A 19210-nucleotide genomic window follows, 5' to 3' on the forward strand; every position below is an offset into this window, starting at 1 on the left:
TAATTTTACAGTGGGAAATGAGGGACATAAGGAAGGTAAAAGGACACATTCAGATCACCAGGTAAACCAGTGGCTGAGCTTAGAAATGAATGTAGGCATCCTGCCTGTGAGTGCTCTGTACACTATATCACAGTCCATTTAGAGCAACAGTTGTCTGAAGATGGTACCTAGAGCTGATCCAACAGAACTCTGACAAAGAGGAAAAAAGAGAAGCAGAGGAGGTGATGGCAAATTTTTAAAGAGGTTGCAAATGTATTACCAAAGAGTCAGAAAAGATATAGGAAAGTGTAAGTAGCATGATTAAAGAGACGTTCTTCTACACAAGGAACAATGAACAATCCAGTGACAAAAAAGTGCGCAGAGGATAGATTTCTATAAAATCAAGAATAACAAAGAGAGGGTGACAGAGAAAAAAACATTCACTGTATCTTCCTGTAAAAGAAGAAGGGAAATCACATGAAACTAGTATGTGGAAGTTTTACGCAGGTTGCATCAAGTGCAGTCCATACTGCCACAGGAGACTGAGGATACTCATCACATGTTTAAAAAGAATTTACACAAATTCATAGAAGAAAAATTATCAATGACTATGCCACACAAGGATGACATGGCTGGTTTCTGTGGTTTTATGCTTGAGAAAATATTTTGACATTATAAAGAAAATTAAGGAAGAATTGTCTAAGGGCAAGGGTAGCAAAGCAGTGGAACAGGTTGCCTAGGAAAGTTATGGCATCTCAGCCATGAGAGGTCTTAAGAAATGGTATGAAATAAGTATAGAGGATCCTGCTTTATTATACAGTGATCAATTGAAAAGTCTCTTTAAATCCTATCTAGTCATATCCGGGCCGAGTTCAGGGTATGTGTGAACATGTTGTGTAGATATAATCATTAATATGGTAATCAGCAAAGGTTAACCAGAAAATCTCTCCTAGGATTTATCTTGAGCAGTCACAGTATGTTTACAAGCAGCTTTACCTGTTTGCAATTCTATATATAAATTGATTAATTAACGTATAGTAGCTAACACATTTAAAACCTCTCTTTCAACTATATCTGGAGAGATCATTAAAAAACCCCAGATTTTGAAGGAGCAGTCACAGGAAATAGCCTTGATATTTCTGTATCGGCTTCACAAATAACTGAAAACTAAGCCACAGAATTTTATATATCTTTGGGTTCAATTCCCGTTTCTAAGAACAGTTACTGATGGTTTGTGGGTTTTAAATTTATTGGTACTTGAATTATTCTTAAACCGTAATCCCAGTTCAGGTAAAATGTCTATACTGAGTAAGCAACAGAGCTTTTCCACGGTGTAACACCAATGCTTGTATTTGATAATTGAAAAAAAATATGGTATTGGAAGAAAGTAATAAAATAAAATGCATTAAGCAAACATGTAAGGAAAATAACTCAGTACTAACCTGTCCTCTTTCAAAATTTGAGTGTCTTAGTCTCCTTTTGCAGGAATCTCCTTGTTCTCCAAATACTGTGATAAATACATCTGCATCAGTCCCTGATGCAGGCAATGTTCCTGTGTAAACACTGATCGAGTAAAGAACTCCTGTAATGAAAAATCAGTGACACAAGACATTACCAAATCAGACTATTTAGCAATGTAATTGCCAAACATCATAAACCAATTTATTTTAGGTAAAATATTAATTTCAAGACCAAGGAATGAAGTTATAATAATTGACATTAATGTTCTGTCTGAGTTTCAAATAGATTGCTAACTACTTCACAACAGCACAGTACAGCACTAGAGATTAAATGTCTGTTATGAATCAATGCAACAATCCATGCTTACATTACAGAAAAAGCAAATGTCGTCATTCTGGAGTCTTATCCAGTGGTCACTGAAATCAACTGAAAGAATCATCACACTGATTTTATCAGGCTTTGTAAAAAGCCTTGAATTCTTGTAGGAATTAAAGGTCTTAAACTGAGTTAAGATTTATCAACTCTAACAACATTTTACCAAAGAAAGAACACAGATATAACAGATGAAATACACTTTTTGTTCTGGATCAGATGAATTCTGTTTTAGTCTGGCATTTTGATAGTTATGGCCAATATCCATTAATATGTTCAGGAGAAATGGCTCAGCTATTTATACAGATATGCATTGTTATTATTATTCTTCACCACAAAGGATGGCTTGCCATGACTTTTGTCTGATGAGTTATATAGTACGTATTCCTTGAGGCAGCATGACAGAGGATTTTTTTAATGGGTTCTGTAAGCTCTGTGAAGAATTAAATGTTATAACAGACTGTTAAGGTATATTTCCATTTGCAGTCTAGCCTTCAGTTAGATATTAAATGCAAAAAGTTTTAAATATTTTAACTAAGATTCTGTTCATAGAATATAATGAATGAGAATTCTTTTCTAAATATTTTATAAAATGTAATCAGTACAAAGGAAGATGTTATATTTTAAATATAATGATGAAATGAAACAGAGCTTCTGGGGCAGAAATGGGTCTTGAAGAAAACTTCAGAAAAGATTGTTTTTCTTTTTGTGCTTCATGCCATTATGACTTTGCACATGCCTTTTTAAAATCTGTGATTTAGTCCCTCACCGAGTGTAAATTAGTTGGGTTTTGAAAATTTCAACAGAAATATACTAATTGGGCTTTGCGTATTTTTCAGACTTTCAATTGGTACTTAGCCTAGTGAAAACAACACATCAGTTGTCTTAAAACAGAAAAAATGCTTGAACAATACACATTATTAAAGACCCCACATGGTTTACATGTATATTGAATGAATCTTTAAAAATAATTTCGAGTGTTTTTTTAATACACATAAAAAGCTTTGCAATCTTGCCCAATTGTGTTCATCCCATTAGGCAGTTCACAATTTTGTGTGCCTGTGTGTGTGCATTTGCTCGTGTATTTATTTTTTAGTTCACCAGCATACCCCTGAGTGGTGGCTTGTCTGGCCTGACCACTGCTAGCTCTGTCACAGTCTCAGATCCATCTTCTCCAAACAGACATCGGGTTTCAGTGTGAAAACCCAACTCTTGTTTAGTGTCCAGGTCTTTTAGCCGAAGCTGCAGGCAGAATCAGAAGAAATTCATTTATCTGAATTATTTCATTTCTTATTTCCATCCCAACAGAAACTGACATTTCTTCCTATTGTTAACGGCTGCACACACTTTATAAAAGCTACCTGATTCTGCAAAAAAAGAGCTATAGTAGTTGCTGCAAGCCGCTGATTCTGCAGCCTGATGTTTATAGGTGTATTCTTCATTGCATATCGATACAGGCATAGGACCCATTTGTAGGGAACCAATGAAGGATACGGATTAAATTGACCTGTATATACTTGCAATTTCAGAATGTCAAATGAATGAATACAGTTACATCAATCTTAATAGCGTATGCCTATTTTGCAAAAACATTTGTTTTGCTTTTTATTTGTTTACATGTGACTTGCTATATCTCAGCTAGGATTTTCAAAGTTGGCAGAAATTAGGTGTCCAGTGGCCTTTGGGGGTCCCTGTGGAAATAAGTTATTTGAAGAATGAATTCCAATAGAAGGCGTGAGCTTAGGTCCAGCTTCATGCCACCTGACTTTAAATACTCAGTGGAGACTGAACAAATTAGGTTCCAAATTTGTGAACCTCCAAACCAACTGAGGAAGCACAGCCTTGGGAGCCCACCTATCCCAGCTACTGAGGCAGTCAATGCGGAGATCAGGTTCACAGGAGGGCAACTCAGATCGTGAACTTTATCCTAGGTCAGGTTATAAAATACAGAATGACAAAATATCAAGCATATGCAGAAACATTTCTGGTAACTATTATGTGCATGATTGAACTTGATGCATAGCTAATGACTACAAGTTTGCAGAAATGGTTTCTTCAGCCTTTAGAAATTCTTTGTATAGAAATATTATATCCAAGACATTAAAAAACCAAAACAAAATGAAACAAAAACTTAATTTCATCAAGACATTAAGTAATTGAAATCCTTAGGCTGGGATTCCCAAAATTACTGAGGTGACTTATTACCAGTACTGACAGAAGGAGCAGCAACAAAAGTTTGTGGCTTATTGTACAGGATAAACATACCACTGTTTGGAAATCCTGAGTACAGATTTCCTTACATAGACTTCAAGTGCAAGCTTTGAAATGCATAGACATTTATATAATTGAATTATATAATTGAAATTATTAGGAATTTGACAGTTCCACTTTTAAAAATTTTGTCAGACTATCTTGCCCTTGAATTCCTAGAAATGTAATTACTGAACATTTTCCATTCCTGCTTATGCTTTGTGCCCAGTTCTTCACAAGATCAGGCACAAAGCTTCCAGATGAAAATAAACAATTCCCCATGACTATTTCCAGAATTAAACCATTAATTACTTGAATAAAGAGCATTTTCTTTAGATAGTATTAAATTCCACTAAAATTGCAGCCAGTTGTTTACCCATTTTTTGTACTTGCAATAAGTGAATTTTCTCACACTAAATGTCTAACTTATTCTCATACAAAAATATCCTCCCTAACTTCTATCAATATAAACATCCCTATCTAAATATCAATAAGTATCACAAACTCCTATCCGTATTAAAACTGGACTAAGGGTTACCTGCATATGCAGGCAGACGATCTGCAGAAACTGGACTCATAAAAAAGAGATGTGTAAATTTATGCAGTCTTTGGCCTTAAAATAAAATGTACCTGACAAATTCTTGTTAGTTGTAAGATTACATCTAAGTGTGAACTTTATCTCCAAATCATATAGTGTTTTTATATTCTATACAAAAGTAAAAGTGATTTTGTATTTTATTTTGGAAAGAGCCAGAAACTTTATTTTTGAGCAAGAAAAAGCTACTCATTCTAGAGTACATAAACCTTCAAAAGTTACAGAAAAGACATAAATTTTAGCTAAGGTTATATCATTTTCTACAGAACTGTGCAGAAAACCATAGGAGATAACAGGAAAAAGTCTGGTACTCTGAAGCTGCTGTAAACACCAGAATAGAGAAAAGAGTATCAAAAGGAATGTAGGGATTTTCTCTCCTTTTTAACCTTTGCAGTTTCATCTGTGATCTGTGTTTTTGTGAAATTTCTGAAACTTTGGCTATTACTTCTTTCATTTAAGGAGAAAGCAAGGAAGGGAATTCTTTTCAGTTGGGGCTGGGTTTGACCACTGATGCATAGTGAGCTTATACATACTGGCTGCCTCCTGTAGTCTTTCTATTTCTATACAGCATCTCTATTTTTTGCTGCACTGTAAGAGTTCTATTAAAGCAGAACCAACTTGTTACATTTTAGATTATGCTTCCATGTATAAATAATTTATGAACAGACTAATAAGTGAGTAACAGATGTTATAAGCATATTACTGGCACCAGCAGTATATGTTATTGTGGCTTATTTTGTGGGTTGTAAGTGCACCAGTAGAAGAGACTACATAGGTCTATAGCAACCTTTTGACTTGTTGTAGATTGTAACAGTTTATAGCTACTAATAAAACAATTATTAAATAACTTTTGAAGTATTTAAAAGTATGAACAAAAATCACTTAGCCATTTGCAGAGGGTTGTCTTTGAAAAGAAAGCAGAAAGCAAACTCTTACATTTATGAATTTCCTGCCATATTTTGAGTCACCAGTTCTGGAGGCTGAAATCTTATATTACATAATCACACAATGGATATAGTGAGGGTAATGTCAACATATTTTTTGAATGCTTTATCAATGGCCTGGAGATGCATACTTAAAATGCGAAATTAGTTTTGCTTACCTATTCTTTCCATTCTTGTAGCCTAAACTGAGACTACAAAATTAGCTGACAAAGAACAAATTTGAGGAGAAAATATGAACAAGAAAAACTCCTTGTCTATCCTCAGAGGAGCTCATAAACTCAGACTTAATGTTCCTTTGAGTACCATAAACCCATTCAAAGTTTAGCCTGGAATGAAGCTGTCTCTAGCATTTCCCATCAGAACAGTTTCTGGACTGTTTATTCATTTAGGGAATCATCCTTTGATCTTTTAAATCCATAGTAGGGTTAAGGTACTGTGTGGCCCAGTTCAGAAAAACATTCTTTTACTAACTTCAGAATAATTCAATGCTATGTCCACAATGCTTTTTGGGCCCTTGCCTACAGGCAGAGCTCATTGATGCAATTTTTCTTTGCATTAACCTTCAAGTTTAAGTATTTCAGCAAAGCCCAAGTATTATCAGGCCCAACACCTTTCTATTCAATCTTCCTCCTCACCCTGGGGAAAGGTATACATTTAAAATCTGGTTGAATCATAAGACTGACAGCATTAAATCATTTTTCCATACCTTTTTATGTGAGACCTTAAGTACATAGTTAACTGCAATCAGATGTTTAAGGCCCACTGATGACTGTGTTGTAATGAATAAATACTAAAGTATCAGCTTAATCGGTTTCCACAAGTAGGTTGCTCTGTGTCAGGAGACTGTAGGTATTTTCATGCAGGGATTAACATTTCCTAACATCAGCAGAAAACACTGCCTTCCATGTCATGATGAGCTATGCAGAATGGATCTGCATATCAGTGAATAGGTACAGCTATATGCACTTCAGCATGCACAAACAAGTTAGATCTGCCCACAAAGAGTTCTGGAAGCTGTAGGCAATCATCTGTAGGTACCAGGTAACTGAGACAGAAGAGGCATGGCCTTGCTAGTGTGGTACAAAGCAAAGCTAACAATCTGTCTCTCAACAAAAGATATTTACTGGTATTATGAAGAATATTACAAGTTTATATGTAGTGTTTTTGGAATACCTTGTGAAGTTTAATTCCTCTTCCCAAGCGTGGACCAGATAACACAAAGGAAACTTTTGTTATATGTCCAATATCACCAACAGTCAACTATTAGAAAAATAAAGACAAAAAAATTAACTATATGTTGTATGTAACAATTCGGATGACATACTTTAAGCCCAGGTAAAAAGATAAATAAAATAAGCAAAAATACTAATGAAGGACAATAATGTTAGGGTGAGGAAGTCCCATTAAGATTGCAAGTTAATTTGGACTCATATTTGCATCATAATTTATGTTTATTTTTAACTGGGTGAATTGGCTGCAGAGCCTCGGCCAACACATGAAAAGCAAGGAAATGCATGAGTGATTCTATATTTCCAAGCCGAATTCATATTGCTATTCTTTTCTCTTCCCTTTCCTATTCACCTCCTCTCCATCACATCTTTATTTTCAAACTTGAACTGAAATTTTGAACTCAAGATGATTTTTAGCCCTGGCTACTGGTTCTGTTCTCAGTTATTCTAGCACTCAAAAGAAAGGATGGCTGGTTTCCATAAGTCATATCATACACTGCTGCTTGTAGCTTTTCATCTTGCAGCAGTTAAGCAAGTGATGTTTATATTGTCTTTTTGCAAAAGATGCGTAATTACTCTTTTTTCCATGTTTAAGAATAAAAACCTTTGAAAGGGGTGACCCAGGTTCACACACCTGTCCAGAAGCTGCCATTAACTTCATGTGCAAACTACAGAACTGATATTTGCCCAGGCCCAAGCTCATTGTCGAGAGACACAGCTTCTAAGTAGTGAAAACAGATTAGTTGAGGTTTGAGAAGTAGAATGTAAAGGAAGTATGGAATAACTTCATTATTTATTGCCTTACTGTTAAGGCCTACTAGTCTTAATTCAAATTTAATGACGCTTTTCATGTCAAAGTTGGCATTTGGTCAAGAGAGCTTTCATAAGTGATAGGTATTAGCCCACATGTGAGAATTTCTCCAAGTGCTGTTTATTTAAGACATGGAAGTATAAACATTAACTCTGACAAATAAAAAATCATTCCACACAACTTCACATATGTTGGCTACAACTCTTACTTTACTGAAATTATTTGTAAGATTTGTGTGAAATAAAAAAGAAACTGACCAAAAATGGATTATCGTTCAGATTCTGAACTTTCTGTGCAGGGGATTTCCCTTTTCTTCCAAATACAACGGCTTGAATATCATGAACATCTTCTGGTACTTGTGTACAGTGCACCCATGTTTGCCATCGTCCTCTGCTTTTAGTATCAAAATTTTTTGTGAGAAGAGATGTCACAGATGTTTCTGCAATGAAAACAAACACATATTCAGAGCCCATGTCTAAGTTATAAGGCAGTATAAGCCAAAAGATACAAGATTACATTGCCTGGTAGTGCTGGATCTAGCACAGGCAAGTCAGGCAACAAAGCCACCAAACCCTCATTACTCATTTTAGCCCTCTAGAGGTGTAGAAAACCAGGCCAGCTGCTTCATGAATCCATGTCACACTCGTGCAGGGGCCATGCCTATCTTCTCTGTATTGTTCCAAGGACAGGGTACATGCTGCCATAGGAAACTCTTTCAATACTGCCATTTTCATCTTCTCGATCCCAGGCATAATTTCTTCCTCCTTGTTTACAGAAGGCACGATTCACCTTGGTCCAGGCCCCTGTCCCTCACCATTGGGGTGCCAATGCTCAGTTCTGCCTACATTGTGAAGTAGCCTTGTACTGGCTCTGTTCTGCACTGCCATGCAGTAGTGATTCATGCAAATGAGGGACATTTCTGCTGGTATTACCTTTGAGCGGAATTGCCACTTCTACAAAATCTTTCTTGGAGCATTTATTGATCCAGTCATTGTGAACAAACACATGTGCAGAAAAAGGGTAGAGGACTTCTTTTATAACGATTTTTTCCAAGAACCACTCATCTGATTGAAAATAAACAGAACATTATTAATTTATACTTTTTAAGCAACAAAATGTTCTGCATATGCAACCATAATTTTCTATCTTTAGAAAACCAATAAAATGTTTTCTTTTGCTGGACTTCTTAAGGAAATAAGACTTCTGAAAATATATTGGCTGTGTGAATATATGTTTCTGTCTGTTCCCCTACACTCCAAAATATTCGACAAAGTGAAAAAGTCTTTAAGTTTTTACAGATCTTGTGAAATTAAACATAGAGATAGATTTGATTTAATGGTGTATTAGTGTCCCAAAGGATGGAAAAGCTTCTGTATGAGATCTCTAGACACAAGTCCCCCATAGGAAATGATATTATCAATGTCCTAAAGGAAAAAGGATCAGGATTTCTACCACATTAGCCATCAGAAAATCCACTCAACACAACTTTCTTTCTGGTGAGGTTCTATGCTATCTAATAAGGCACAAACTTCAGCTGAAGGTTTTCTCTTGATTGAGACCATTGTGTTGATTCTCTGGAAATAAACCGTTTGAAGACTCAGACCTCTGAGTCTTGGTAAACTTGGTTATACTCCAAGTCTTGGAGAAGTCGATGAAAGTTTGATCATGCATTTTGATGTTACCATCTAGGAAATATATGGGAAATAGTCTCCAAATTAGTTTTTCTGAGTCTGAGTTTAACCTACAGAGTCATCTTACAGTCTTGTTTTTTTGACAAAGATAAAAGCACAAGAGACTCAGCTTATCACGCTCTGGAACAATCTTGTCTCCATTATCAACGTTATGTGCAGAAGTAGGATATCTGTAGAATCTCTGTTCTGTTGCCTTTAAAAAACAATGGGCCAAAATTGTAGCCAAAGTATTGAAGAAAATATCAATTCACGATGCTCCTTGCTGTTGCTATTTATTTTTAAGAAGTAAGCAATTTTCTTTAACTCCAACAGCTGCTGTGGAGTCGGAAGGAGGACAAGAAAAAATGCTGCAGGAAGTACAGCCTTTTTATCTGTCACTCAACCTCACATATGCAGAATCCCTTAAAAAATAATATATTTCTCATGGGTTAGTAGAAGAAAAGTTATGAGGCCAGAACAGCCTTTCTTCTGTGTTCCACTTCCCAATCTGATGAACTGATTTTCTGTTCTTATCTTTTCCTAGAAGCATTTAGTCCTGAAAAAAATTCTCTTTTAAAATGAAAATGTCCATCATCTAAAAATGGACAGGAAGAAAAAAATGTCAAAAATTGCAAACGCATGATGTCATATTGCTTCCTGAAAAACAAAAGCTTTGTTGACTGTACTCATAAATACGTAGTAACTTTTATGGAGAAATGTTTCACGTATAATTTTACCATTTTACATTGTCACATTTCCTAGGAATCCTTTGCACATTTTAGTAAAACCAAGCTGGATACTTGATGTATATAGTCCAACAGACATAATGAACAGCAGAAAATGGAGAGCAATTTCAAATTTTCTGGAACTTTTAAAAAAACACTTGTGATTTTTAATCTTAAATTGATGACATTTCTGAAGCTCCAGGATCTCCTAGATCTGATAATCTACATTATTATTACCATACATTAACTGAAAAAATAGCTGACCTTTTTTTAGACTCTTAAATCCAACAAGAACTTGGTTCAATTTGCCAAGGTATACTGCTTTGATTTTGAAGACATCCACCTGCAGTATGAAAATAATCAAAATGATATTTCAGTTAAACTTAATATGTATCTGCTTTTGAATATGTATCAGTTTAGCCTTGTGTGTCTGGTCATTGTTTTGTATCTCAGTGGGAGCAAATTTATCTCATTTATGCCATTCCATTTTCTTTGAGTTCATAATTAAACATTACATGCTATAACTGATATTTTCTGATCCAGTTAGTATTATGAATTATGAATTTCAAAATACTGCTGTATTTAATAGGAAGTAATTTTGGAAACATCAGATACACACACTACCAATAAAGTGCTCATTTCTAGTACCTTCGTGGACTGAAATAACCAAATCAGATCAATTACTACTTGTATTGAAAGTTACTTTGATCCAGAACCTAAGTCCCAGTGAAACTGATGAACAATAGTTGTCTAATAATTCTGAAAATCCGGAGCAATTTCATTTTCAGTAAAATTCACAGTTAATTTAGTGGTAATTAGGCATGTAAATGGGAATGAAGTGAATGGTATCTGGGAACGTTTCAACCACTGTGCTATTGGGATAAGGATTTTTCATTGAAGCCAACTCTATAATAGGTCAAATTTTCCACATACAACAGACTTGCATGATGAATAGACCTCATGGAATCTTCCCTTTTTTCTCTACTGTAAATCTTCACAGTATATTCACCTTCTTGCATATAAATGTTTGTCTTCTTTGCGCAGTCATCTTCCTTCATAATCAATGGGAAAGCTCACATAAGTATCCATACTGACACTGGGGACACACATTGATTAAAGTGTGTACTTGTTGGCTTTTTTGAACTGGGCCTGAAGAAATGAGGTTTGGAAACATACTATTCATGAATGGATTTGTGTACTCTTTTGGGAAACCAGCTGCAGAATAAAATCTCCACAAGTAAGACTCTTTTATTTTTTGTGACTTCATGAGCTATCCTGCTGTAGACAGAAGCAGTTGTCTTGGAAAGGTTGGGTTGAAAATGCAATTTGCAGACAAAAGTTGGGGACTAATTTGGGGGTTTGAAAACAAACAATAAAAATGTTGTATTGTTCCCATAGTTGCTGCCAAGTACAATGACATACATAAATTCGTGCTACCTGTGAGAACCATATTGATCACAAGAGTCATGTAGAAAAAAAGAGCAAAGACTAAGAACAGAGAATTAGGCATTTGAGGGCAAGTTGGAGTAAAGAAAACTGTGAGAGAATGAATACCCAAACAGCTGTTACTCGAAATCTTTTCTATAAGAAGAAGATTAGGGTGCTATAGCCCAGGATATAGAAAAGCCCTTTAGAGTTTCAGATGAAGGATTTAGCCTCCTGAACAGGCCCATTCAAAAACTGACACAGAATCTGGATTATACAGAAAAAATCCTTGTGAATTTGCAGATGAGTTATATACTCACTGGAGTGAGTATTCACAGAAGTCAATTGTATTGTTCACATATTTTTCTCTACAAGTTTTATGTTTAAAGAAAATTTAACATACATTCTTACAAAATAAAGAATGAAAAAAAAAGCTCAGGACAGTTTAGTTATTTGAAAGAAACAGGAATCAGTCCCTCTTTCAGTCTGTATTGATACCTTATCCATTGTAGCACGCAGTCTTGCTGTTCAGATTTCTCTAAGGTAATATCTTTAAGATATATTATATATAACTATTATCTATATCACCAAAAAGTTTAATATAAATTTCCTACATTACTCCTTAAAGCCAGATGAGCCCTACTATCCTGTCATTATTATTTTCAGATTTATTTTGTGGAGTCTAGGCTAGCAGTTTGATCAGTTCTTAACAAACATGACATTGGGCACGCATATTTTCTTCCACTTTTCTTTCTTCTAAGAAAATACAGGAATGCAGAGGACATAATGACTAACAAATATTTAGTTTGGTTTTCATACAAAAACCATTGTGTCTTCTACAATCTTTAGAAGTGAAAAGAGAAGCAGATAAAATAAACAGAGGCACATTCAAAGAATAAATGAAGCATACTGCAAGCAGATTTCTCTAGATTTCTACATCAGAAAATAAATAATCTGGGTTGGCTGACAACAATGAAATACTCCCTCCTGCCCTCCGCAAAAGAAGATTCCTATGTACTTTGCAGTGATTTTATGATTCCCTCAAAACAAAAGTAAAAAAATCTTCCAAACCTAAACTCAGAGCAAACAGTAGGGTCTAGTAAAGTATCTGCTAGACATTTCCTTTTGATCTGAAACAGATATTTCCTTTTGATCTGAAATTTGTTTTAGTTCTTTGTTCTCATGCCAATAACTGCTCCAGGAATTACTCTTCTAGGAAAAGGCCTTTAAGCCTCAAAAAGCAAGAATATATTTACAATGTTTAAAAGCAATAAGTAGGTGGAAGAATTGGAAACATGAAAAAATAAAACTCTGCTTGGAACACTGACTTTCGTGTTCAGAAAAGTTAACAAGAAAAGGTCGTGGTCTAAAGTAGGTACAAAGGCAAGATATCCTACAGAAATGTGACCAGTTCTATCAATCAGGCTTATTTTAACAAAGCACTGATACCTCCCTGGCCTTAAAAGTCTGGAATATTAAAATAGAACTTTTAGAGTATATTTAGTCCAACTCAAAATTACTTCATCGACTTAACCATTTCACTGTTGCTCAACGCTGATGATGCTTAAAAGCAACGTTACCTATGGAGACAATCACCTCCTAGTTACAAGAGAAAATTATATCTCTATGTAATATAAAACATTAGCATTTTTGATACTCGTCCATGAAAGGTTTTATGTAAACATAAGTTTTAACAAAAAGACATTCACAGATTCAGTTACATTTTTCCTTGTTGTTTTACCTGCCCTCTAGCAAAAGTGATCAGGCTGTTTCTCGAGTTAAGCCATCGTTTTCCTGAGTCACTCTTTTCTCCTTGTATACAAAGATAGGCCTCACCAGTGGCATCTGCTTTCTTCAAGTCTCCCGTGTGCAAATGGATTTCATATTCCACAACTTCAGAAAAAATACACATACAAAAACAAAAAGTCAGCAGGAGAAAATGCTCCTTGTCTTCTTGCCCAACATCTGCATTATGTACCAATCCCTGGTAGAAACCATTGCAAATTTCATCTGGATCCCATACTGTGCCACAGAACAGGGAGCGCAGGTCTCTTCAGTCCTGGTGACGTACATAAGAAAAACACATTCCTGCTGCGTAACTCCCCGTTTGGCAATCCACAGAATACAGATTTGTTCTGCTCTGACACCGCTCCCAGAAAATCAGCACTACTGGCTGCTGCTTGTGGCACAGGATCTCCTATGTATGCCCCCTTCCCCTAAGGCAGGGAATCCCTTTCTAAGAAATACCTCATGTTTACATGCTCTTTGGAAAGTCTAAATTCTGCTCTCTAAGGCTATTTACTCATATTTCTTTGTTCCTTCCTTCCCTCCGCATTTATCATTTTCTCCTTGAAATGAAATGGGAGCTTACACTTATAAAGTGGCTTAGAAGAAAGCTGGGACCTGATTTAAGCTTTAAACTCATGTAATTTTCTCCCAATGAATGAACACATCAGGACTATCAAGCTTTTTCACGAGTCAGACCATAATTCTATTACAATGTTCTTGAAGTTAAAACAAGTTAATGTGAAACAGAAATAATGAATTAAAAATTCTTTCATCAGCTTTAATACAAAAATAGAAAAACCTCTTCATATTTTGTATCAGTCTCCGAAGAACCTCCCATGTACTGTATAATAATCCACAAATAGAGATCAGGTAAGTGAAATTTGAGTTTAAGGGAAAGCATTCCTGATTTTCTCAGCTGTGGTCATAGTATGGCGATTAGAAGAGACACCTGTGGCCACTATGTGGAGCTTCTGCTTCCTTGCCTCTTTCTGATGCAATATACAGGGGAGTGATGTGGATGAGACCACATTGCATTAATTCTGAAGAAATTTCATGGAAAACTCCTATATTCATTTTTTAAATGACCTTTTTTACCCCCTAAGTTTATCATGGAAACAAGGAAACACTTAAACAGAAGCAGGTCATGATCTCAATATTCATGATTAATTGCATCATTTTAACAAGGAGCCCAAGAAAAATAAGAAGGTTTTTTGGGGGGTTGTTCTTTTTTCCTCCTGGCATTGTAAGTCTGCTCTTACTCAGTTTACAACAATAAATCTGTGCTCATTTGTATAATGCTGGTGCTGTCACTTCGGGAATCTAACTTTGGTGGCTATATTAGGAATATGATCTTTATGTAGTCAGCAGGGAAAGGCAAGTGCTGTAGAAAACACCTATGATGGGTTCCCATATATTCTAGGGCTAGACACTAAAAGTTAGGAGTCTAAACTTAGATGGTCTGAATGTTCCTCTGCTTCCAACCACAGGCATCATTACTTCAGCCTAAGAATAAAAGCTGTTACCTTGCAGCAACACAGGTTTGTAAAACACACCTTTCTAATATTTTTCAGAAGGAGGAAATCATTTTTACCCACTGTAAAATGCAAAGTCACATTCGGGATGTGAGTAATAAGCAATGCACACATACCAAGAATGTATTAAAGAATGCATATATTATCTCTTGAACTTTTTTGTCATAAGCTTCAAGAATGATATTTTTTTTTTTTTTTTAAGGACTGAGCACCCTTAAAATCCAACATTTTACAAGTACTGAGCTATCTTTGACTACTCCAAACTATTCAGCCCCAACTCCCACAGCCTTCATCACTGGCGCAGTAAAGCAGATACAGAAAACATCTAGACTATGTGACAGCTACATGCTGGAGAAAGTCTTCCAGCCTCACTATGCTGCTTGTTCCTACCTAGGACCTGGCTGGCTGTACAATTTCTGCTTTTCCAGAAAACATGTGTGCAAAGAAGGGAAATGGTTCTTTAGACAGACATGAAATCAAGGAGCAAATAAGAAGCACTTTCAGTCTCACAATTAACAATACAAGCCAGAGAGCACTGAAATACACATTAGTCAAGTCTGAAATAAATATTTCAGTCTAAAATACGTCACAGGATACACAAGTATCTGAGTATAGATCTTGGAAACATCTGATATTTTCAGTACAGTTTGCTTCTTGAATCAAATTTATTCCAAGAAAGAAATGGCCCAATTTAGCCAAACTGTACATCCTTTAAAGACATATAATTATGAGAAATTTCTGGTAGGTTTGAGAATGATTGTTAGAACCCAGAAGCTAAGGCTGTCATTTGTTTTCATGCGTAGGTGACAGGAAAACAGGGAGAAAAAAAAAGTGTTCTGAGGATATTTATTTTTAAGCTTTTCTTACAGCTCTTTTCACAAGTTGGTGCTATTCATATTGAGTGTTATAATAAAAGGCCTAAATTCAAATACTGTGATATCTTATGTCTTATATGTCTAAAATAAAAAGGTCACAACACTGGAACAAGGGTCCTAAAGGGTGGGTTTGCATACTGATTGAAAAATTAATATCTAAAAAGATTCATTAAATAATAAGGACTGTATCAGGCCACTAATAAAGGTGTGCTCATTGCAATAAACTTCTGAAATGTCTTTGCTTCTCTTCGTCTTTTACTACATGAGGATGACATCTGAGAAAACCTTTTTTCTGAAAAGTAACTTTATTTCACTGCAGCACTATTTACTTCAGGGGTTCCCCTGGGATTTTTGTTTGTTTGTTTTAAATCATTTAAACCAAGAGCTGTGAAAGTACTTGTAATTGACAGCATTGCTCATGTTTGATGATGAGAAGTAAACCAAGAGTTTTCCTAGACTGGGGCCCTAATGTACCTCATCCCTTTCTTCAAGGCATTTAAATATGCACTGCCAGGTGAAAGACAACGTAGCTGCATTAAAGTCAGTGTAGTGACACAGACTTGCTCTTGCTGGAGATCCAGATAGTTGAAAGTAGGTGAGCTGCCCAGGTGACTCTTTGGCATTTAGCCAATGGCATTTTTGCTTTTTGAGGAGTTAGGATATGAAGGTAAGACTCTATGTCATTCATCTAGACTGTTGCCTTGCCTGTATACCTTGGTCGTATAAGCAGATTCATTATTCATTGATCAAAAGGCTACTTGTGTGAATAAGATCAGAAGAGTTTGGTCCACAGATCTGATCACTCATGTAGGATGGATTAGAAATCACAGTGCTTACAATTATCTTTACTGTTTTTGTCCAGAATCATTAATATACTTAATCACGAGCTTAGCTTTAATCACACAAGCAATATTTAAATGAGATACACACTGAGAATTAGAAACATATCTAATGGTTTTGCTGAGTCAGTATTTTCAGCTGAATCTGCTGAATCTATTGATGCATAATTTAAAGCTTAGCGTAGTCACTACAAATATTTTCCATTAATATTCAAAGGTTTTGGATCAGAGAAAGGAATTCCTCTATATAAGTGAAACAAAAATATACAAAGTAACCCCTACGAAGGAAGGCATAACACAAGAGATGCTGGGAAATGGGGTAAAAGTTCTTAGGGTGAGTTTGGGACCATTCTCACTGTCAGATGAACAACATACCCCAACAACAAAAATCGACTGAAATGCATTCTTTCAACCTTGCCATTCTTTGTCTCTTCCCAATCGTATTTATAAAAGCTCTGTTTCAGATGTAAGCCAACATAGTGTGAAACTGAAAGTGATCACCTAATGATCATTAAAAAGGGGAAAAAAACATGTATTAAAGATAGGACAGAAGGTGTTGCTTTGAATTTGCCTTTTGTTGTTGTTGTTAAATTTACTATGTACTATTCAAATATAATTTATTGTGATAATTCAGTCACATTTGCCCACAGAACTCTCAATAGCCTTCCAAGGATGAACAGTTTAAATGATACAATCACTTCCTTTCTGAATGTCAGAGGTATAGTTAGCCCTTTTACACTATTGTGATTTTAGCTTTGTAATGAAATCAGGCAATGCAGGTAATTTTTCCAATGGGGGGGAAACAGTAAGAAAAGCTGTCAGAGAGGAAATGAACTATCAAATGAACTCCTTCTGTTGGAGCTCTCAAGACCTTTTCTCTTAGTGCTCTCCTCTGTAGATTGTCAGGTTCTCCATGGAAAGATAAGATGGTAGAGATGAGAATGCAAATGGAGCAGGGTAGGGTGCTGTATTTCAGTGCTGTTGGATATAGCTGACAGAGACTGTTTTTTTCATAGGCTTCTGCAAAAATTATACTCTACAAAACAGTAAAATAAATTGAAAAAGGCAATATGGGGAATGAGTATTCCAGAGGTTATTGTCATAATTCCCCATTGAAGCAGTTTTGTTTTTAAATTAATATTAGGCAACTAAGAATCAAAGATGAGTAGAGTAGGCAGGGATATTTTTAAATGTTCATTTGGTTCTATGGCAAAAAAATGTTGAAAACTAAATTTTATGCCTAACCCTGCTAATTTACCACATAAGAAGTCTCAAAAAATTAAAATCACCCTTTCTGTGAAATTAATGGTTTGGGACAAGATCCTCAGTTGATATAGCCACACAGCTAATATGGTCAAGACAGTGGAGCAAATCAGTTTATGCCAGTTGAACATCTGATCTCATTAATCTAGTCAAAAGTACAGGGTTCATCTAACCTACACAACAGAGTGTGGTAGAAAGATGCCTGAGTGAGCAGGAATTTGAACCAGTAAATGTAAGCAGAACAGCATGATTCACTTCACCAGCTCTACGCCTGAGCCAGTCTGGTTCATACTAGTTTGGTGCCATGCTTGAGCTAATAAGCCTAATAAGTCAAAAGATTACATTAGCTGAAGCATCTCTAAACTACTTTCATTTGGAAGATAACATGAGATTTACCATTAACTTTAATGAAAAAGGAATTATTTGATAAATATGAACTTCTGGACTGAATTGTATCTGGAAGAGTTAAGTATTATGTAGTGACAGACAAGACATTCATTAAAGACATCTCCATAAATGGATGTCTCTTTCAAAGAAATTATGAGAGCAAACACATAAAAATGAATTATTTTTTCTCTAGTAATCAAACTGGAATACAAGGAATAATTAGTATTGGGGCTACAAATAATAAAACTGATATTAACACTTCCAGTTGTATATAACTGGAGTCCACAAAATGGTTTGTAAGAAACATCCTAGTTAGTGGATACTACCCATCATGGAATAATTTTTGAGGGAGAGTATATACACATCTTTTTCCTAGAAATTTTCCAAGAACATTTTCCTAGAAAATTCCTAGAATTTTCCAAGAAAAACACCTTAACTTTCTATTATACTTCAAAACTTAATTGCTTTACAAATCAGGATAATGCTGTCTGACAGTATCTCCATTTGGTTCTTAGCATAATAGAAGCTTTGAGGGGTGCATTCTAGAAATTTTTTTTGTTTGAATTTCTGGAGTTTTTATATGTAGTTAAACATTTAGCAATTTTGAATTCTGAAAATAATTACCAATACTTATAATTTTCCCCAATTGTTCAATTTTCCCCAGCTGGGGAAATAGAGCTTTTTAACAACCTCTAGATTTACTATATTCAGCATTGTACATCCTGCATATATTACATCCAACTTCCAATGTTATTTTGAATCTGACAGATCAAAACCCTAAAATAACATTTTTTCAGTAAATGAATACAAGGCCACTAATTGTTTAAAATTATGCAAACCCACACAAAACCAGAGATTTAAAATATTTTCAGTGTTTATTTTGTTCAAGTTTCAACTTTAAATGCGATGAAATATTTAGGAAAATCTCCATTGACAATAATGTGCAAAAGTTCACATGGAATATTTTATTCCTTTTTCTGGGCCACTTCCGTCTTTTTCTATTAGTTTCTGTTTAAGCAGGACTCTTTGTACTATAGCCTCTGGCAATAAACCTCTTAACTGTCA

At 35.3% G+C, this 19210-nt stretch overlaps 1 protein-coding gene and 1 non-coding gene across 2 annotated transcripts in view; both read right to left on the reverse strand.

Annotated features, from left to right (window-relative positions):
* The window catches only part of RP1 (RP1 axonemal microtubule associated), a 181607-nt gene that overhangs the window by 43723 nt on the left and 118674 nt on the right, over positions 1–19210 (reverse strand). Inside the window, exons 36-42 of the mRNA XM_072851227.1 lie at positions 13203–13354; positions 10301–10379; positions 8574–8705; positions 7899–8080; positions 6775–6861; positions 2922–3054; positions 1422–1561 (exon numbers count right to left, since the gene is read on the reverse strand). Of these exons, the coding sequence (XP_072707328.1) occupies positions 1422–1561; positions 2922–3054; positions 6775–6861; positions 7899–8080; positions 8574–8705; positions 10301–10379; positions 13203–13354 (905 nt within the window). The remainder of the gene's footprint in view (positions 1–1421; positions 1562–2921; positions 3055–6774; positions 6862–7898; positions 8081–8573; positions 8706–10300; positions 10380–13202; positions 13355–19210) is intronic.
* On the reverse strand, positions 8247–8352 carry LOC140648700 (U6 spliceosomal RNA). The gene has a single exon (XR_012041313.1). It is a non-coding gene; the product is annotated as a U6 spliceosomal RNA (small nuclear RNA).

Source organism: Ciconia boyciana, chromosome 2 (genome assembly GCF_034638445.1).
Source record: "Ciconia boyciana chromosome 2, ASM3463844v1, whole genome shotgun sequence".
NCBI lineage: Eukaryota > Metazoa > Chordata > Aves > Ciconiiformes > Ciconiidae > Ciconia > Ciconia boyciana.